Source organism: Thamnophis elegans, chromosome 1, assembly GCF_009769535.1.
Source record: "Thamnophis elegans isolate rThaEle1 chromosome 1, rThaEle1.pri, whole genome shotgun sequence".
Taxonomy (NCBI): domain Eukaryota; kingdom Metazoa; phylum Chordata; class Lepidosauria; order Squamata; family Colubridae; genus Thamnophis; species Thamnophis elegans.
The window spans coordinates 92,430,440-92,453,205 of NC_045541.1; the positions used below are offsets into that span (position 1 = coordinate 92,430,440).

At 36.3% G+C, this 22,766-nt stretch overlaps 1 protein-coding gene across 1 annotated transcript in view; it reads left to right on the forward strand.

The window, feature by feature from the left end:
* DCDC1 (doublecortin domain containing 1) overlaps window positions 1-22,766 on the forward strand; it is a 246,979-nt gene that overhangs the window by 12,011 nt on the left and 212,202 nt on the right. The window contains exons 5-6 of the mRNA XM_032212936.1: window positions 5,309-5,514; window positions 11,031-11,124. Coding sequence (XP_032068827.1) covers window positions 5,309-5,514; window positions 11,031-11,124 — 300 coding nt within the window. The remainder of the gene's footprint in view (window positions 1-5,308; window positions 5,515-11,030; window positions 11,125-22,766) is intronic.

Genomic DNA, 22,766 nt, shown 5'->3' on the forward strand with positions numbered 1-22,766 from the left:
TGGATCCTACAACATTATCCTGAGACATGCATATTTGCCTTCATTCATGTCCCTTTTAGTTTGCAAGTATGTAATCACTCTCTATCCAGGACTGCTAGGTAACATGGTTAGTCATTATGCTCTGTATTTCTTTGGTCTCATTTCCAATTACAAATGAGGAGGTTTTTGGTTGTGTGTCATGAAACAGGACAGGTTAATCTTTTCCAGAAGTTTCTAATATACCATCCAACAGGGTGTGAAGTTGGGATTTATTTATTTGTTTGTACAATTTCAGTGTCTGCCTAATTCAACAATTATATATATATACATACATACATACATACATACATACATACATGCATGCATACATACATACATACATACATACATACATATTTTAAAACAATAAAAAACCAATAAAACCAATAAAAACATGAAAACCATCCAAATTAAATATACATAGGAGCAAGATACTTGTCTAGTTAGCAATAAAGCCATGAAGTTGGGTCCTTGACACATTCATCACATGAGGCTTGGGAACATAGCCAGGTTTTTAGAGCCTTACAAAAGGCTAACAGGGCTGGGACCATTCTGATCTCAAAGAGAAGATGTTCTATAGATGAGGAACCACTGTAGAAAAAGCTTGTCTTCTGATCTCTGCTATCTGATGTTTTTGGCTGATGGAAGTTGCATCATGCTCATTCTACTTTACCTGCTTGGACAGACAGATACTCTTGAAAAAGGTGACCCCTCAGATACCCTTGTCCCAAGCCATATAGGGCTTTAAAGTACTGTGAATTGCACCTGGAAACATATTGGTAATCAGTGCAGCTCACACAAGAGTTGTATTATATGTGCCATATAGGTGGCACCATTTGCTACTAGCATGGCTGCATTCTGCACCAGTTGAAGTTTCCAAATGGTCTTCAGGGACAGCCCCATGTAGGGGATATTACAGTAGTCTAACCTGGAGGTTATAAAAGCATGAGTTACTGAGAGCAGGACCTTCCAGTTCAGGTATGCCACCCAAAGGTGTGCAAAGGCCTTCCTAGCCATGGCTGCCATCTTCTCTTTGAGCAGGAGCTGGAAGTCCAGGAGGACACCCAGATTATGCATCAGGTCTGCGGGGTAGTGCAACTCCATCCAGAACCATAGATGGAAGAACATTGCTTCTGTGGATGTGGGTGTACTGAATACCCATAGCCATTCCGCCTTGCGGAAGGCAGTTGTTACAGTTTCATTACACCCAGTTCCTAACAGTCTCCAGACATTAGGATAGGACATCCACAGTATCATTAATGGGGCATGGGATAGAGATATAAAGCTGTGTGCTGTCTGCATATCATTTGACACCTCATCCCAAACCAATGGACAACCTCACCCAGCAGTCTTATGTAAATGTTAAATAGAAGGGGAGAGTCTTGAAGCACCTCACAAAGTAGGGACTGCAGGATAGATCTCTCTCCCTTTAGCAACATTGATTGGAACCAGCCTCAGAGAAAGAAGTGCCACCCATCCCCCTTTCCTGTAGTCAGCCTAGAACAGTGATGATGAATCTTTTTTGGCTCGTGTGCCAAAAGTAAGGGGAGCGCAGGGGGGGGAGTCATGGGCGGGCGTGTCAAACCCATAATGCTATGTGTGTGACCCAGGGGAAGTTTAGGCTCTGGAGGGCGAAAAATGGCTCTACAAGCAAACTGGAAGTCTGTTTCTGAATTTCCGGTTTGCCCATAGGGCCGGTTTTTCACACATAGGGCAAAAAATGGCCTCACAAAAAGGCCGAAGTCAGCTGACCAGTGCGTAACTGCGCATACCTGCATGCTGGAGCTGACAGGGCAACACCTCACATTCCCTAAGAAATGTCTCCGCATGCCACCTATGGAACGCTTGCCATAGGTTCGTCATCACAGGCCTAGAAAGATACCATGATCAGTGGTATTGAATCCTGCTAAGAGGTCAAGAAAAGCCCGGATGGATGCACTATCTCTATCCCACTCTTGCCAGAGGACATCCATTAACACAATCAATGCCATAGCAGCCCCAAATTCTGGTCTGAACTGAAAGGGGTCAAGATAATCTCAAGAGGGTGGAAACTGGACAAAATCTGTCAAGGTCAAGCAATGGGCTTTTGAGGAGGGGGCACAACACCATCTCTTTAAGAGCTGGTGGGACCACTCCCTCTCTCAAAGAGGAATTACCTATTGCCTGCACCCACTCATGTGTTCCTTCCCATGAAGCCTTATGCCTAAATAATGCATTTACTGTATGCATACTACTGTTTGTGCTAATGTACAATTGACAGGATTTTATAATAGGTTATGTTAGGAAACAGACTGTAATGATGTACAACGTCATTGATATAGGCTATTACCTTAAGGATCCAGAAAGGCTGTTTTACTTTCCCTCCCTCCTATACTGCAGAAATTAGAAAGAAAATGATGAAAGGAAAGTATTAAATATTGTGAAGGTATTGAAAAAAGTTAAGGCAGAAAATATAGATGATATAATGGTTATATATGTAATTGATGGTTCACCGACAAATGCGCGGCTGACAAATGCGTGCCGACAAAACCGCCATGCAAAAACGGCAACATTGAAAGCGCGCCCACTAAAGCGCGTCAACAAATGCGCATCGACAAAAGCGCGCCATCGAAAACAAAGCAAAAACAACGTTAACAATGTTAACAACCCTAATCCTAACCCTAACCCTTACCCTAACCCTAACCCTAATCCTAATCCTAACCTAAAAATCCTAATCGCGCTTTTGTGGGCGCAGTTTTGTCGGCGCGCTTTAGTGGGCGCACTTTCAACATCGCCGTTTTGTCGCGGCGGTTTTGTTGGCGCGCATTTGTCGGGCGCGCATTTGTCGGGTCACTGTGATTGATATCATGGCCAAAATATTGGATGCTGTTTCCTTTATGGAGTTGCTGTGTGATTACTTTACAGTTGGTAGAACTCTATTATTGTTCCTTTATTTCCCCCCCTTCAAAAAAAAAAAAGGAAAAATAACAAAAGCCAATGCAAAAACTACTGAGGTTGAGTGTGTTGAATGCACTGGAAATGTTTGGCAGAATTCTGATTGAAAGAATAAAAAAATTGACAGTGAACAAAATTTGGAAAGTACAATAAGGCATCGCAATAAAGAAGGAATGTATGGATCAGATTTCTGTTCTTTAATAACTATTTAAAATGTATGAATATGAGAGGATACTGCTTATTGGTTGATTTAGAAGAAATTGTTTGATAAACTGAATAGATTTGAATTCAAATTGATTCAGCAATTAGCCTCATACAAATATGTGTTATCTCCCCTTGTTTATTATATTTTTGGTTAAGTCCATAAGAAATTCTTGTAGTGGTGTTAGAAGTGTGTTGGTTGAATGCACGTAATTTTTGCATGAACACTGATTGATTTTATTTATAAGTTCCAAATAACTCTTACAACTAAAAAAATAGCATATAAAATGATATTAATAACTGGAAGTGCAAAATATTAAGAAAATTAAAATAGGTCAGACCAAAGAAACAAAACAAAACAAAACAAAGAAAAGATGACTTCACATTTCCCTGCCCCCAAGGCCTGGGACAACAGCCAAGTCTTTAGTGATTTCTTAAACAACCCAAAGGATTATGTTATTTTAACTTATTAAAATACAAATTAAAATGAAAATAGTGGGAAAATGGGGAACGGAAAAGAAGACAGAAAAAAAAATAGGGTAAAGAGGAAAAATCCCACTTGTGGTCATAAATTGAGGATTATCAAATCAATAATTAAATAATTTCTACTACCTTAAACTATGTACTATGTATATGTACTACCTTAAACTACAGGTAACTTGATAGCAGTGTTCTAATATCTGAGGTATTGCCATAAAGAAGAGGGAATCAATCTACTCTCCAAAGCACCTGAGGGTAGGACAAGAAGCAATGGATGGAAACTAATCAAGGAGGAAAGCAACCCTAGAACTAAGGAGAAATTTCATGACAGTTAGAACAATTAATCAGTGGAGCAATATGTCTCCAGTTGTGGGTGCTCCAATACTGGAAGTTTTTAAGAAGAGACTGGACTACCGTTTGTCTGAAATGTTACAGGGTTTTCTGCCTGAGCAGGCAGTTACACTAGAAAACCTCCAAAGTCCCTTCCAACTGAGTTATTCTGTTATTCTTTACTAATGGTTTACAATGTAACATTTCAGCTGTAAATAACTGCAAATTGTAAACTTAATTTGAAAAGCAACTTCTATATTTGTGTATGTAAGAGAGAAAAGATTGAGCGCACTGGATTTTAGCAGCAAAGTTAACTTTTCTAAAACCTCCATTATATTTCTGATTTAAATAGATCTCTGTTGTACATGTATTTTTTAAAAAAGTAAAAGTGATCTGTATTTCTCAGGATAAATAAAGTTGTTATACTTTAGATTATTTACTACATGTAATTTACAAATAGAAATTTCCTCAGATATTGTATCTATATGACCTAAAATTAATCTCCAATTTTTTAATGCAATAATCTAGTAGACATGCTACAAAAATAAAATAGATTTTTCATCTTCTCTTCCACCTGATAACTCAAAAGTGTTCATGAATTTGAGACATTCTGGATGGACCTACTAAAGAATTACTCTGGGCAGAAAGGCATTAGATAAATTATATAAGGAAATTATAAACAAAGATCTTTAATCAAAGTTCCCACTTTGTCTAGAAATATATCTTAGGTTTTTCCTTGGTAACAAATACTTAATTTCTATCTTCCTAACCTTGCAAAAAATAGATTGATAGCCAAGTTAGCAGACAAAAATTAACAAGTATTTACCCTTTCGAATTTGAGTTTTTCTACTAAGATATTATGCATGGGGGTCATTATTTTAGCAGAAGAATTAGGAAACCAGCTGTTAAATGGATCATTTGTACAAGACTTTATGAACAGTATAAATCTAGGCAAATGTAGATCAAGGCTCAGAAACAAGTATATTTGATTTTATGAAGCAAAGGTGAAGAAAAGTGATTTGCAGATGAGAACTAAAATGTTGCTTTCTGATCAGCTACAGAGGCATGCTAAGGTGAATTTTAATTATGACTAAATTGTGGTATTACTCTTTCATACCCTGAACATCTGTTCCCTTCAGGAATGATGATTTATGCAGGCTATCAATAGAGACAGCTTGCTACAGCTTATGTCACGGTTTGCGGAAAGATGGAGTCGTAGTTCCAAAAATATCAGCTTTTATGTGGATAGCAGCCAGTATGTTATTAAGGTAATAGGTGAATGGGAGCATGATATGTTCGCTTTTAATTCTGAAACTAAATATTTACTTTACTTCTTTTCTTCCAGACCATCTGTTGTTAATGAAGAATGCAACTTGGACACTGAATGGTCTCATTTTTCCTAGAGATGTCAAGAGAAGAAAAGCTGAGCCTGGACTTTCCAAACGTATGAAGAAACTTATAGAAAAACCTATGATCAGACTTTTGGTGTTTAAGAACTGCATGGGACAGGATGGTTATGAAATAGCAGCATCTCCAAACGAAATTGAAAAGGTATATTGCGATGTGGCATAGCAAAATCCAAGTATATGAAGAAAGTTTTCACTTTTTTATTATTTGTAATTGGTCCATTTAGATATATGATTAGAGTTTTCAGCTGTGGAGGTTACAACAAAATTGTAGGCACACCTCCCATAGATAATTGAATAGATTCCATTATGCATTGTTATGTTTTACTTGGTTGCTTTACTGTATCATTAAATCCATTTTTGGGGTTTAGATTTGGGATAGAGACTTGGCTCATGCGATTCCATTAATATTTATATGTGGAGAACTAGAATTGATCTACAGATTTTTGTAAGCATAAGTTTGCTTTATAGTTCATGTTTAAATTTCAGAAGAAGAAAAAGAAAACAAATCTGAAGAAGTTGAGCATTACAGAATTGGACATGAAAAGAAAGGAACATAGATGGTTAATAAATGATGTTTGGAGCAAGTAAATTAAAAATGTGGGATGCCTGGGCACTTCTTTCCCTCAGATAGGTCTAATTTCTCTATTCCCAGCTTTCACTTAAAAATATCTATTTTATAGGAAAAGGTCTCTTTCTGCTTAAAAGTGTTTTCAATTAATGAATGAGTAGACATAGCAATAATGAACATACCCAATATGAAGATGGAAGTAATATTTGCACATTTGTTTCAGAGGTGGGATTCAAATTTTTTTACTACTGGTTCTGTGGGCTCTGTGGCTTTGTGGGCATGGCAGGGGAAGGATACTGAAAACTCCCCATTCCCTCTCCAGCCTTTAACCTGCTTTCCAGCTCCACTCTCCTGTTGAGGGCAACCAAAGAAGATCAGCTGGAAGGCAGTGGGGATGGGATTAGCCTTTTGCCAGTTCTCTGAACTACTCAAAATTTCTGCTACTGGTTTTCCAGAACCTGTCAGAACTGGCTGAATATCACCTCAGATTTGTTTGGTTCATGTTGAGAAGTGTTTCCTATAATTTCCTATAAAATATCAATCTTACTGAAATTCAGAATTTTAGAATTTGAGGTAGCTAAGATTGGGTACTAATGTCTGTATTTTGCAACCCTCTGCAGAGAAAAGTAAAGGGAATGGCTTAAGGCATTTCTAATTCTTTTATTTTAAAAAATTGAAGCATTCTAAAATATTTAAAAATGTTGTTTCCAAAACATGCAGATAATAGCTATTTTTATTATGCACTTGCCTAAAATAGCAGTCCCACAAAATAGTGCAGCATTATATCCATTCAGGGCTGAAGGTTTTTAAAAAAATTATGATGCCATATATACTCATGAATAAATGTATCCACAGATAGGCCTACTCTTGAATTTTTTAATCAAAATACATGTATGCCACTGAAGATAAGGTGATCCACAAAATGTTTGTGTGTTTTAATTTTCACAATTGTCTCATCCAAGGATGATACACAGATTATCCATTTTCAATGGTATCTGGTTAAACATTCAAATGTCATTTTAAGAAAACAGCACTCCTTACTAGCACTAATGATGTTACCTAGTTAAAGTATTGAAACGTCTGCAAGAAAACAAGTAAGCTCAGAGAGCACTCTAACCACTGCGCTACATGGCTAACTTCATAAATGACTTACAATAGATTAGAGAATAGAAGGTGAACTCATCAAATGTGCAGGTGACACTAAACTAGTAGGAATAGCCAATATTCCAAAAGACAAGCTCTGGATCCAAAAAGATCCAGACACACTTCAAAAATGTGTCCTATTGGAGAAATGGGCTGACGTCGCGATGGCACAATGTGTGAGATCGCAGTCGATATTTCTGCCACTGGATGGTCCATTCAGACCTAAACCATCCCGTAGAGACAGTGATTGAGAAGGGCACCTCCTGCTGATGTCAGGGACACTGCAAAGTCCCTGAAAGATCCAGGAATAGCCCTTTTTTCCCGGTGACAGAAACACAGCTAATGAAGCTGCTGAAGTTGGGACAGCTCTGGAACGGGAAGAAAGCGAAAAGAGAAAATGTGTCGAATTGGTGAGAAAACTATCCCCCCCAAAAATTTAAGTTAAATTAAAATTGAAGATAGAAGACTGTAAGCGGCAAAAATAATCTACATTACATAGTGTGTTATCCTGTTTCTAATTTCTTTTTCATGGATGGAATTTTTGCAAAGGCTCCCTATTTTTTAAATTGAATGGATTAATTTTTTCTTCTTTTTTTCACTTTTGCTTACACCTATGGATTAAAATTTTCCTTGTTTTTTTATAATGCTTGATTGGATTGATTGGATTGATTGGATTGATTGGATTGTTTTTGATTCCATTTAAGAGTTTTTTTTCTTTCTTAAGCTTGGAATATAAAGAAGATAATAAGAAGGATTATAAAGAGGGTTGTAACAGCAGGAGGAAAAGCAGTTACGCTGCCACTTAGAGGCTGGAGGCTGGATACATTATTTTTTCTTCTTTCTCTTTGATCATTTGAGATTCAAGGTTCTTTCAGTTTGTTTATTGAGAGTGATAGTAGGAAGAGCACAAGTTGTTTATATAGGTGCTTTTGGGGAGTTCTATCATTAGCTATTGGAGGGAAGACAACATTTTGACTTGAAAGATAATAAATGAACCTGTTTGAAGTTTATTAAAATAGCCTTGAATCCTATAGTGGCAGTGGCTGCAAAACTGAAACAATGGCACAGCAGGAAAAAGAAATTGTAACATTGTAAATGATTATGTTTGAAATTCAAAATCTATTAGTTGTGACAGAGAAAATTGAAAAGAGATTGGAGAATATGGAATACAAAACAGAAAAAATTGATGGAAAAACTGAGGATGTTTATCAAATGAAAAATGTGGAAGACAGAGTTCAAAAAATGGAAGAAAAAAATGAGCAAAGAGATAAGAAATCTGTGGATACTGACAACAACGTGAGCGTGGTTGGTAATGGCAAGAGCTAAATATGGAAAGGGGAGATAGATGGATTAGAACTCTACTCTAGACTTCAAAGCACACAAGAAGAAAAGAGAGAAAAATTGACGGAGATAAGGAGAGAAATCTTGACAGAAGCACCAGTGATAACTAAAGATAAGCTGATGGAAAGAGCTGGTGCTGGGTTTCGAGCTTTTATGAGATATGAAAGGAACAACATGTTGCGAAAAGAGGTTCACACAAGATTTATTAAGAAAGTAACTAGAATATTAATGCTACAAATGGCAAGAGATATAAGACTGCACTATTACTGGAAAGATACAGGTTGATGCAATGAAAATGTATAATAAAAACTAAGCTAAATTTAGTTTACTAGTAGTATGCATAAAATGAAGTGACAATAGATATAATTAAATAATGATTAATAATGGTAACAATACAGTGATACGTTCTGGTCTTGTTTTCTTCTCAGCTTTTTCTTTTTTCTTTTGAATGGTGTGTAAATATGGTTTATTTCTATGTGTCTATTGATAGTTGATTTGTCTGAATGTCAAGGCTCCAGGAATTCCTTAGTATTTTTGGATTTGGCTTGGGGTAAGATGCCAATTGAAATTGTTATTGATTTTGCCCATATGTTCTGAGATCAAGAAGTTTTCATTGTTTCTTCTGATGGCTAGTTGGTGTTAAAGGATTTGTTCTGCTACTTGTCTGCCTATGTTGTATAGGCTCTCCGTTGCTTTTTTGGGGTGGGGGTGTTCCTGGTTGTAGTAGTGTGTTTCAGTTCATCTGAATAATGTTCTTATATAGCTCCTGCTTTGGAAAGTTGGGTTGTTATTTTGGCAATGGAGCACTTGGTTAGTTTGGGTAGCTTTTCTGATAATTTTTTATTTCTAATTTGCCATCTTTTCCACTGTTACTGCTGAAATACAGGAAGGGCGGTATGTTTTCTTCTTTACTTGTGAATTGTATTTCTTTAAACTTCTTGATTGTTTCATGTGTTTTCTCTAGTTGTTCCTTTTTTATTATTTTAAAAGTGTCTTTGTCCACATATTAGATTCATACTTTGGGTTGTATGTATTGGCGTCCTATAATTTCTAGGTGCTGCATTATGATTTGTGCTATGAATTAATTCTGTTTCTGTGTTCCTCTGATCTGTGGCATAATTGTCTGCATTACATCCAAGTAAACTTTACTGCCCTATTTTCCTACATCCCATCCAAATGCATATCCATGGGATCACCATTCTTATGATCCCTAGCAGGGCCTTAAGGTAATATCTTAGAAACTATGCAGCAGAAAGTAATGCCCTAATCAAGAAACTATGAAGGAAAGAATGTCCCCTGCCAACACTTGCAGGGCAAGCCAGTAAATTAAAAAGGAGCAAACCCCACACTCACCAATGCTAATGTTGTTACCTAGTTGGGTAATGAAATGTCTGCAATCACACAACCAAGCTCAAAGATCACCAAGGACCCTATAGTTCAAGCATAGCTACATATTCTCCATAGAGAAAGCATCCAGGAACGGGTTAACTCTGTCTGTCATCCAATCGCATGAGTCTACAAGTTGTGATGACATGCCTCTTCTGGTAGCTCCTCCCAGCTTGCAGACTCAGTCTATCTTAGGGCAAGACATGTGTTTAAATTCTCCTCCATTCCTGAATGCTTTATATCTTTCACAACATCCAAAGAAATCAAGAAAAAGGGTTTTCTTCTGGAAGGCTGGCTCCCATCAACAGCAGGTAGAGCAGCCTTCTGTCCCAGTGGCTGGAGCTTCTGCCCAAGCCTGCTGAAGGCCATCAGATGGCAGTTGGCCAGGTTCCAGCAGCCAATATACGGCAGCACCCACGAACATTGCTCCGGAATGCTGATGCCTTGTGCAGGCTACAAAGGGTGTGCTCACGAGTTTTCACTCCACAGTGCTAGCCCAGGTCTCACAGAATGATTCCAGTGTCTCAAGGCACCAGCAGGCCTCAAATTGCAAATTCGAAGTCTGGGTACCATTTTGAAGTCACACCACGATGAAAAGGCTCCCGGGCACCATTTTGAACAGGCGCGAAGGTGAGGTGAGCCCCGGGGGCCCTTTTAACACCGTGTAGAGCCCAGATCAAGGAGGCAATTCAGGCCTCGCCTATATTAACTATAAGCACTGCCCATATACCTTAGTATAGGGCCAAAGAAGTGAGGCCAGAATCAGAGGGAGGCCAAACAGTAGGAGTGCCTCGTGGCAATACAAGATGGTGGATGCTACCCCTGGAACTTTAGCCATAGTGACAGAAGTCCCTCAGATGCCTTCCCTCATGGAGAGGGCACTGCAGGAGCCTTGGGATCTAGGCCTGCCAAGAGAAGACTGGATTCAGAGTCCAGATCAAGGGGTACAATAAGAAGGCTTCCAAGGTCACAGAGAGAGCTTATTTTTCCTGTTACTTTATTATTCAGGCAATCAGCTTTTTGCACTGTTACAAATGAATATATTTGTATTATTTATAATAATGTTAAAATGGATTGGAATAATATTGTGAATCTTCAGATTTACTGAAAATGATCCTAAATGGCTGAGATACCATTAACAGCTAAATATACTTGTGTTTCATTCTAGAAAAACAATAATATTTAAATATTAATGCTTCTGGTTTTGATTTTGTTTTAAGTTTTTAGATATTTGTACCATGCGACTGAACCTTACTTCACCAGCAAAGTATATATACAATATGCATGGCGAAAAAAAGGAAGATCTCCTAAATGGTAAGAATTGTACCATTAGCTATTATAAAATAACAAACAACAGCAGCAGTAGTATGTATGAAATGAAGCAACCAGTTCATGCATGCGTAAATATTTGAATGCTAAACATAAAAATGCTTATAAAGAGGTAGCTTTATTGGGGGGCAGTGTAGCCTATGATTTCAATAATAAACTGAATTTTTCATGTCAATCAAATCATATTATTTATTCAATGACCAGATCAGTTTTCAAGAGTTTCCCTATAAACTCTCTTGTACAATTGGAATTTAACTCATTTAAAATTGCTACTTCTAGTTTTCATCTGAATAAATACTAATTTTTCACTATTCCTAATTGAAGTAGCATCATTATAGAGTAGCTTTCAGTTTTTATGTGTATGTATGTGAATTTAAATTATTTGGCTGTACACAGGTAAGGACAACATGTATAGTAACTATATGTGGTTGAAAGAAGAAGAAAAAAACTCCTCAAAAGGTCTAGATCAGGGTGTCTAATTTGCGACCCACGGGCCAGATCTGTCACATGCTGGGCACATTTACCCCCATTTTAGTGAAAGAGATAAAGGTCACAAGACATCCCGTGATGACAATGTGATGACACCCCTGGTTTAGATCATTGCAGCAAAATTAAGCACCCACAAAAATGTGTATTATTTCTCATAAAAGTTAATTTGGCAATGGTATCAATATTATAGGGTTAAATTCCTATATTGTGCTTTACATAAGCCCAATTGAAACTGTTAGTGATTTGCCAAATAAATATCTCATGTTAAACGTGCCAATAGGGTCTCTGTGTGTGTGTGTGTGTGTGTGTGTGTGTTTGTGCGCAAGAAAGAGAGAGAGATGTTTTTTCAAGCACAAAAATGTAGCTAGACACATAGCAGGATTGGTACATTGGTAGGATTATTTGATACATTCTTAACAAATGTCTTCTAAGAGGACTGAGAGCATTTAACTATTATAAGAATTGAGAGAGAGAGTCACTATTGTTGATTTGAAAAATTGAAGTGAAAATGAATAAATGTCACTTTGCGATTGCCATCTACAATGCTTCTAGTATGTTTGTTTTTACCTGAGAAAAAGACAACATATATTTGTGACATGCTCATAGCAACATTTGGAGAAAGAGTTTCAAGGATTGGAGCAGTAATTGGATACATTTCAATTCATGAGAGAAGATATGTGTTAGATCAAAGGATTAGAACAGGAACTCTCACAGAAGAAACTGATCTTCTTGAAGGAGAAAATCAAAGATATAAGCTCAAGGGATGAGAGTGACAACCAAAATAAGGAGCAGAAGTTATTCTGTGTCATGGCAATTTGAATACAGTTCTTAGGCCTTTGCAGGGGAAAAAAGAAAAGAGACTAAAGAGGCATTTGAGGTCAAACAGGAGACAGGAAAATGAACCTCTGTACAATATTGAAGATGTAATGATTGAATATTAAAAGACAATTATAAAAAATAATAATGAAAAATGTAATGATATATTCTAATTCAGTACAGCAAAGAACTGAATAAAAAAATCTGAGGGGGACTGATGGTTCAAACAATACGTACGTACGTACGTATGTACGTACATTCAGTGAGTAACCTGTTGGCTTGTGAAGCATACTGTCTGCCAGTAGCACAGATTAGGGTACTAGAACAACTCCAAAGTCTTGTCCTCGACTTATGACCATTCATTCAGCAACTGATACACTGCTGAAAAAAATGACTTATGTCCTGTGCACAAAGTTATAATCATCACAGTGTATATCCACAGTCACATGATCAAAATTCAAGTGCTTGGCAGCCCATCCACAGTATACCACAGAAGTGCTTCAACTCCTCCTAACCCCCTATTCCCGCCCATCTATGCTCTTTTGGCTGCCCTTCATCTTGCTTTATGGAGCAGCAAGCAGCCCTAGAATTGCATGATTATGGGACTGCTTGCCACTCCCTGGGAAGCTTCAGCCTGCCCCAGCAAGCACTAGGAAGCGTTCATTCACACTGATGCCTTCTCTGTTTGTTCCATGCAGCAGCCTTTCGCTTTTTTTGTGCCCAGCCATCATGGCCAAAGCAGAAGTGACTCAGTGCCTTTGCTGTCTCCTTTTCGCTCCTTTGTTGATTTCTTTTTGCTGCCTTTGCTGTCTCCTTTTTGAACCCATCAAATGCTTCCTACACATGGTTCCCTGAGCCTTCAGAACACTGCACTTTCCTCGCAAAGCTGTGCTGTCTTTTCAAGGAATTAATACTCAAGTATTTGTTCAATTCTGGGCCTCAGACCTTTATTTTTAAGAAAAATTCAGATAACTTGAAAGAAGCTAAGAGGACAAACAACAACAAAAAATAAAAAAGTAGAATTAAATCCGGTAAAGAGAAACTGAAGGCAGGGGGAATGTTTTAGCCATGAGAAGAGAAGCAGTAATCCCATAAATCAGGGTATGAAATCATGGATTTCAGTAAATTTGACAGTGGATCCAGTTATGCAGTGATATGGTAGTATCTTAAAGAGTTGAATGAAAGATTGAAAGTGATCAATGAATTCCAGAGGAATCAGCTTTGCATAGTTTTCCCTTGTTTATCTTACTGAATGAGGAAGTAATTGTTATGCTGTATTCTTTCATAGGGAATTATTGGAACTATTTTTCATGTATTTATTTATTTTCAGTCAGATAGATAGATTATATACAGGCTGTATATAGTTGTTTATATTGTGTATATATTGTGTATATATTGTGTTTTATGAGACTTTCCTGGATTACAGACTATTCCCTAAATCTTTATAACACAAGTTTAAATATTTTTTATATCTTTGTGTTACAGTTAGGGCTACAATTTGATCATGGGCTTGTAAATCTTTTTGCAAATTTGGAATTTGCAGGGAACATCTCTGTTAGTGCTGCCAAGCTGACCAATGACTGGAAGTCTTTTATTTCCACATATTGAGCCCAATCTCAAAGTCATTCATTTGTAAACTAACAAAAATAACTTAAACCCTTGTTAACAAAAAGAATTCCAACTTAAGAATAACATACCATCCTGGATTTCCTGTCCATACAGCATGGCTTTGTTTACATTTGTCAGGAGGTTTTCTGAGAGGAGATACTGAGAGAAGATGGGTTTCTGAAAACCATAAATAATTTTCCTGAACATACAGTAGCAACCTCATGCAATATCCTATAGTCAAAAATGTTTCTAGATGCAATGGGCAGCAAATGGGAAATACATGCAATTACATGTAATTAATGACACACAAATATCATTTATGAAGATAGAGAAGATTGAATGTAGCTGAATGTAAGATCAAAGATTCAAGGATTATGGAGAGTGAAATATGGCAAAGGAGGGCTGAAGAACATTATATTTTTACATAGAGATGAATTTTGGTGATGGACTAGCAAGAAGTTTGGTACAGGTCATCAAATAAAGTTAATGTAAGTAAAACAGCAGCAGAATCTGTGGATAATTGTCAGATATTATCTAGGTTAGAAGAACTTCACTTCTTTATTTTGGTTTCTGAGCATAGGAGTTTGGCCCAAACAGAAGCCCTCATCAGAATTCACTCTATAATAACTATAACTTACTGTATAGTAGGAAGCCTGCCACTTTACACATGTCTGAATGATTAGCTACTATGTTCCAGTTTGAATGTTGTAGCAGGCACATCTTTTGGGATTGTACCATCTTTCAGTGAGTTTACTTTTTGTCTACTTTTTTTTTGTATTACCCTTACCATTTTTCCCTCTCTCATTTTACCTGATTCCCTCCTTCCCCTCCCAAATAAAAAACTCTGTGGTGGTGTAATGGTTAGAATGCACTACTGCAGCTAATTTTGCCAACTGCCAGGAGTTCAATTCTGACTGTTTCAAGGCTGACTCAGCCTTCCATCCTTCTAAGGTCAGTAAAATGAGAGGCCAGATTTTGGAGGGCAATATGCTGACTCTGTAAACTGTTCAGAGAGGGCTGTAAAGCACTATGAAGTGTATATAAGTCTAAGTGCTATTGCTATTAGGTCAAAAGTATTGATGGTTATTAGTTATATACTGTCATAGTACAGTTTAGGAATATACTAACCTTAATAGCAAGCAACCATTTATCTATTGACTATATTGTGCCTTCTTTCCTTCTCCTTGCCTGACTTCAAATAGAAGTCATTTGACATTTACAGTGGTTGCCTGGGATTTTCTGCCGTATCTTTTGGAAAAAATATAGGATACAAATAGTATGCATATTTTTTAATTTCCAAAAATATATTAAATAAAATAGCAATATGCTAACTTGTTTACTTTCAAACACTTCATAGCCACCGGTAACACGGTTATCAAATTACAACATTTTGCTGCTCACACCGCTTGATCATCAAGTTCTTGGTTTCTCAAATCTCTGTGCTGCCTATACTCTAGCTAATACCCTATCATGTATACCAGCAAGAAAAGCATAAGTGGAACTGGAAATTCTGCAGAATTACAACATATTCTTAGAAAACCTCTTGTGGGAGAGAATGCCTCTCCTGTCCCAAATAAATGAAAACCGAATATCTTAATTGACTATGTGTGAATTGATTGCTGAGAAAGGGATGATTGGGCAGTAGGAGAAATAGAATAAGTGACACATCATTACGTCTCTTTTTTAAATTCTACCCTCTATCTGCAACTGTTCATTTATATTTATTACTTTTATATTGCATTTCTTTAGTTATATACAGAGAAATAGGAGGCCCTTGTTGATAAAGTTCTTTCCAGTTGGGTACATACAATATACAATATTCTTTTGCTAATGTTCCTGTATATGTCATGCATGTATGTCAAACCACTTAAATGTTATATGTCTTAGTGGTTATGAAATATTACTCTTCCTCTTCTAGCTTCTAGCTAGCTTCTAGCTTTTCCATTTTTCGTCCCATGTGTGGCTCCAAACTCAGGAGATAATTGAGTATACCATATTGTACACTATTAGAAAATTACTTGTTGGGAGCAATATGCTGACTCTTAGAGAGGGCTGTAAAGTACAGTGAAGAGGTATACAAGTCTAAGTGCTATTGCTACTAATATGGGATTTTATTTTTAAGAATGCTCAAATAAAATTGTTTTTTTTAATTTTGAAATCTCATAAGTATTTCCTTACTTTAAAGAAAGTAAGGAATCTACTTAATATACTATCTTTAAAATAAAACGTAAAGTTATCCCCAGGTCAAGGTCAGCCTCTGGTGATTACATTCAACACTTTTTTGGCAGCATAACAGGGTTACTTGGCTACAGCTTTTTCCAGAATAGGTTTCTGTATTTCCACTTTTGCCAACATAATCTGAATTCACACCCATACATTGCATTATCTAAACCTTAATATATACATTCTTCCATTATAACTTATGTTCTGACAAAGTTTGATTCAATTTATTCTCTTTGATTAGTTTGCCAGGGCATCCAGATAACAAGCTAAGTAGTATTTTTCATTCATACTTCCATTTAACAAAGTCTAATGTAGGGTAGTTATTGTTATAAAGTAGGTGTAATCATTTTTAAAGCAAATAATACAATTTGCAAGTAGTAATTAGTTTATATACACTTTCAAGTCTTTGAATAGGTTAAGTATCATGAAATATTTGACATGTTTTTGTCCAGTTAATTTCAGTGATTTTACTGGATACAAAACTGTATAACTTCCTACTATAATCAGTAGGATTTAAAATGTCTTATTGTTTCTTGACTAAAATCTATCGTGTTCCAATTTTTTGTTTTTCTGTTCCCTGATTCTAGTTAACACCTTGCATAGTCAGCTAACATGCAGTAGTACTAGTGAAGTTATAACCTATGAAAAATACTAAATATAAACATAACTAGCTTTACTAATTTGAAGCTTAAATCACGACGAAAATGATTTGTGGTCATGTTTAAATTGTAATGCTGGATTGTCTTTGTCATTTTCTGAGTTATCTATCTGCATGGCTTACACTAAGAGCAAAAGAGAATTGGATTATACTGTTAAAAGCTATTTACATATGCTTTTACATATATTGTAATATGTTTATTTTCTAGTTTAACCTCTTTAGACTTTTTAATATAGAAGATAGGTTAAGTGATAAAAGTAGGAAAGAAGCATAAAGTCTATTGGAAAACTACCAAATGTCCTCTGCAAATAGGACCTATTCAGAATCAGTAAGCGTATGATGAGTGAAGTGGTTTTGAATATCGTCTTTAGAATCCATGCTGTTAGAAGGCCAGCCCTGAACATGGCAACTCTTATTTCTACACACAGTACCTCTTCACTCTCAATTTAACCTAAAAATCTGATGAACCCATTACTCCATACTTGATTTCATGGAACAAGGAGTAGATATAGTTACAAATGATCAATCACAAGCCGTGAACCAAAGCAGTAAGGCATTAACAATTCACACCATTTTGGTCCACTTGCTCAAGCAGAAGATGTGCCAGCATATTTAATGGACAGCAACTTCACTCAGTTTTAGAAAAGACATGACTCATGATGCATTTTAGAAATGAAAAGATTTTGTGCCTGCTAACCATTTGCACATCAGAGTTCAAAAACTTCTAAACAATTAACATAAGTGTGAACTCTTTCTGAAGGATGAAAAACGAGTATCTAAATTAAATTTACTCAGGTAGAGTATAAAATGACCAAAGAAATGCTCCTTTCCCAATGAAGTCATGTACCATTCAATGGAATTGTGTAAATCAGCATCTTGTGAAGTAGTATGTAACACTGCAGACCCCACAGGCATCTGCCGTCAATTTAATGGGATCACTGAAGAAGCAAGGCAGCTGTGAAAGATTGCTTTAAGTACAGCAATCATGTGCTTGTCATTCTGTTCAATAGTGGAAAAATCCAAATTCGGATAGGCATCAGTATTTAAGAGAATGATTGCTAAAGCTTCTCTCATAAGTACCTTGGGGACAATAAGATTTGACATATAACATGTAAACAAAAGTACACAACAGCTGTTAAATTAGTTTTGTTTGAGTAAAATATGTCGGGATCATTTAATATAGCATGTGTTCTCTCAGTCAGTCAGGCTGAGTCTGCAGACCACAGTTTTGAATATTGTACACCAATAGCTGGGAGGACACATTTGTACAGCCATTGCCAAAATAGCAGGGAAAAAGTTTACTCAACTAACTATACCTCTTGATTACAAAAGCCTTATTGTGAACATAAGAAATACAGTTGTATGTTCTTTATTTCAAAAGTTTCAATTCTCAGGCAGTTGGAGGGGGACTCATCTTAGGGATCAGATTCAGTAGATACAACAGTTAAAGCACATTGTACGGCTATATTAAATGCACTATGTGTTTCCCTTCTTTTCATTTTCTTGGATATATTTGTCTTCATCATTAACATTGAGAACAAATCTGAAGAAAACATACTTAATTTAATTTAATGACAACTGAAGTTAGAGGTTCTTTCAGTTTTCAGAATCTTTAAACATTAGATATTTTATGTCATGATTTTCCTTTAAGTATTTGTTTAATAATTTAAATCGTAATTTTTCATGAGGAAAACCACAAACAGATATAAATTGAGCCTGTATGATTGTAAAACAAATTAGGAATTCAGCAGCCAATATTAATTTGGTGCTCATAGGTCTCTCTTATGTACACAAAACTAATAGAGGTAGGTTGCTATATAACTCTTTAAAATCAATAAATTTGATGTCCATTTGTTCAGCACTTCATTTCCGTGTGATCTCGTAAGTTGCAGACTCTCTAGCAATTGTTTGAGGAGTTATTTTGCCAAAATATGTCATCTTCTCCTCCTTCCCTTTTAGTCATCCCATTCAATGACCTATGCTATTTAGTACAATCTCCCATCCTGAAAGGAGAATTTGGAGAAATTTTGGAGAACGGTTGGAAACGTGTTTGTTTTGGGACTTATTGATGTTTTAAACTTTTTTGAACATGTTACGAGTACTTGGGCAAAATGATAGCTGTAGTGTGCATGGTTAAATACAAAGGTACTCAAAGAACAATCAGTCATGTATTTAGGACAGATACAATTAGAAGATTTAGAGGATGAATTCTAAGGAAAAACCTTAATATCTCAACTTCTCATTAAACTTAAAAATAAGGCATGGACTCTTTAATAGTGATTCACAAACCTATTATAGGTATTTCTGAAGATGTAATGCTTTGCACTTTCCTGTTCTTTAGTAATCTGTACAGTTCTTCCGAGAAGGGTGGAGTTATAATATTGATCATAACTATTTATATAAGGCTTCAGTTGGTCACAGTGCTGTAGAAATAACATTATTAAATAGGGAAGAAAAACAATAATCAGAATGTACTTAGAATCCTCAAGGTTTTATTTCCATTTTTCTGTGTCTTTATTTATCCAACATACTATCTTGTATCAAAAGGCTCTAGCTTGGCTTTTCCTGTCACAGCTAACCTCTTCTGTACATTTCAAGTAGCCAAAAATAAGAGATCAACTTATAATATCTTTGTCATGCCCCCCCCCCCCCCGTCTCCCTGGTTATTTGGTTCTACTGCCAAACATTAAAAAAAAAGACCTATAAAATCTATTTGAAAATGAAAGCTGTTATTGGGAAACAAGTTGATGCTGGAAGGTGGTGGTTTACTTTGCAATGTGCTAGCTTACAAACATCAAGGAAAACAGCTGAAGGGCTTCTGGTACCTGTGAGTTCCACATTTCTTGACTTTGCTCTATACTATGATGTTTAGTGACAGTCAGATCATTGGGCTAATGCAAAAAAAAATTACATAAAATCCATTGATTTGTCCTGTGCACAAATTGCTTTCATTTGTAAACATATTTACTTTGAAACCAATCTTATGATTTCGAAGACTTTGCTTCTCTGTAACAGTGCTAACAATTTACTTTTTGGCTCAATAGAATGTTTAAAGCATACTACAATATATGAATCGTTATTACAAAGACATTACAAATAATGGAGTTTGACTGGAGTGTGATATTTTGCCTCCCACAAGACTCTAGAATGTCCTACTATTAATCTTGATTATTGATCCACGATATAGGGAAATATTTGTACTTTTATCACTGTGCAATTAATGTATGTTTCATTTGCCTCTTCATCATCAAGCTTCTGGAATTCAGGCTAATGCTAGATGCTTCATTCTACAGGTAGTCATCGACTTACACCCATTTATTTAGCAAGTTACAACAGCACTGAAGAATGTAACATCAGTCCTCATACTTACAATTTTTGCAGCATCCCCATGGTCTCATGATCAAAATTCAGGCCCTTGGTAACCAATATGTATTTACAGCAGTTGTAGCACCCCAAGTTCATGTGATTTCCATTTGCAACCTTCCCACCCAGTTTCCCACAGATAGATCAAAGGAGAAAGATAGATATTCTTAAAGATTGCATGATTCACTTAAAAACTGCAGTGATTCACTTAAAAGTATGGCAAAATTGGTGTGCCTCACTTAGCTATTCACTGAACAACCATTGCTTAGCAATGGAAATTCTAGTCTCAGTTGTGTTGTAAGTCAAAGAATACTTGTATTTTCATATCTTTAATCTCTCCTTTTGTTGGACATTTTCTTCACCCACTGATAGGTATATTAGAAGTCCCTTGCACCTAATGTTCAAAAGGCAGAGCAACAAAATACTTTCAGACCAGCTTCTCAACTCAGTCTGATCTGTTTTTGGAGACAGGATGTCTATGGAGATTCTCAGTCATCCAGGTCATGGTTGTCCCAAAGGTGCTTTTTCAAGAGGCAACTGGACTTGTTTTTCTTTCAAGCTGTTTCTCTTCTCATCCAAGAAGCTTCTTCAGCTCTGACTGGTTGGTGGAGAGAGGATGTTCATCTTTTAGGATCCTGTGATATTTAGAATTTCAAAAACAAAAAGTGGGCAAAGAAACTTCACACAATTTTGATGATAGTAATTATCTGACCATTTCAGTTGGGGTTTCAGCTGGGAATATGGTATTGCTTTATTTTTTTTAGTGGATGGCCTATGCTAGAAACAGTATGGAAAGAATATGGGCTTACTGCTCTTCATCAAACACTTGATACCAGGAAGTGTTATCAGAGTATTCATCTGAACTCTGAGGTTATAGACACACTATTGAGGTTATAGACACACTATTAAGTCCATAAAATGATATTGGAAGATTACTGTTTGATATCCAGAGTGATGAAGTAATAATATCTCCACAGGATTCCTTCTTCCTCATCTCACCTGCTGATTTGTATCTATGTGAAACTGCTCAGGAAGGTTCTTTTGGAGTAGGGCCATAGCTGTACACAGTAGGAATATGGACTGTTTTGATTGGGTTTGGAAAGGGTACCTTAGAACACAGCACCTGCTGTGATTCATTATCATTACAGGAGTTGAGCCTGTTTCCAGGATTGCATGGCTGCAGCAAAAGCCTCTTAGCAAAAGCCATGTCATCTATAAAATGATAGTTTTAATGATTTGTAAACAGGTTAAATGTTTATGCTCTTACTCATCCTGAACTACCTCTTCTGAACTGAACCTGTATGCTCTTTGTATGCATATTGCACACAGCTCTACTACTTCTTACCATTCAATTTATACTTTAAATGCTGCATAAATTCATAACACGCTGGATGGGGGAAGTTAATCTGCAATTAAATCCAGATAAGGTGAAAGTTTGGTAACTAAGAGATTGGATTTCAGAATCAATTCATTTTGGAAAGAAGATCTGTAATAACAGAATTCTTCTTGATCAGTAGCTGCCAATGAATTTTCAAGTGGGGGCTTTGACAGGAAGCCATGCAGTTAAGTGTAGTGCACCAACTGTGATCCCTACTGAGCTTACTGGATTTGGTGACATCCGCCTTCATTTTTGCAACATACTGTGATGATTGGAGGGTGACAAAGGCAATGTAAGGCACCTCCTTCCAGATGATGCTCTAGCAAGAAGAAAGTTCTGAGATAGTGTGATTGAGAAGTTCAGATAGAAGGACAAATCTGAGGATAGAGCCTTTCCTGGAAATCATGACCTTTGCCAGGGAGACAATATTAAGAATATTTTTTAATGCGGAGCTAGATTAATATTGATGCAATAACTGAAGTACCGAAGAACTGAAGTAAAGGAATCTATTTAAAAATGTTCATGTTATTTAATAAAATAGTTTGTTCCATTACCTTAGAAATTTTTAAAAAATTCTAAACCAGAAAAGTGGTGGCAACAAACCAAAAGATAAACAAAGAAAAAGATTTATAATAAGGAGAGGTTGTGACATATATTCTACATTGAGATGTAAACTAAAAAAAAATGAGATTTACAATTTATTTAAAATGTGGCAGGCTACTAACTACTAAAAAGGACAAACAATCTAGAATCTGAAATTCTTTGTGTAGGTTATAATATTTCTTATTTTCATATGTGTCAACTAAATAAGAGCAATTAATTGGATGAAGCAAAACAACCCCAAACCCTTGGGTATGCCCATAGGTAAAGATTCCTACATTTTGTAGTGTTAAAAATGTATTTATATAATGCAAACACAACACACACATGCGCGCGTACACACACACAGACACTGGGGTTAGGATTAGGCAAGAAATAAACACTACTTTTAATTGCTTACTTCTATAGAAGATAAAACAACAATTTCTCCCTACATTTTATTGGAAACAAGAACCCTTTTCCTCCAGATTTTCTAATCGGAAGATGAAACTA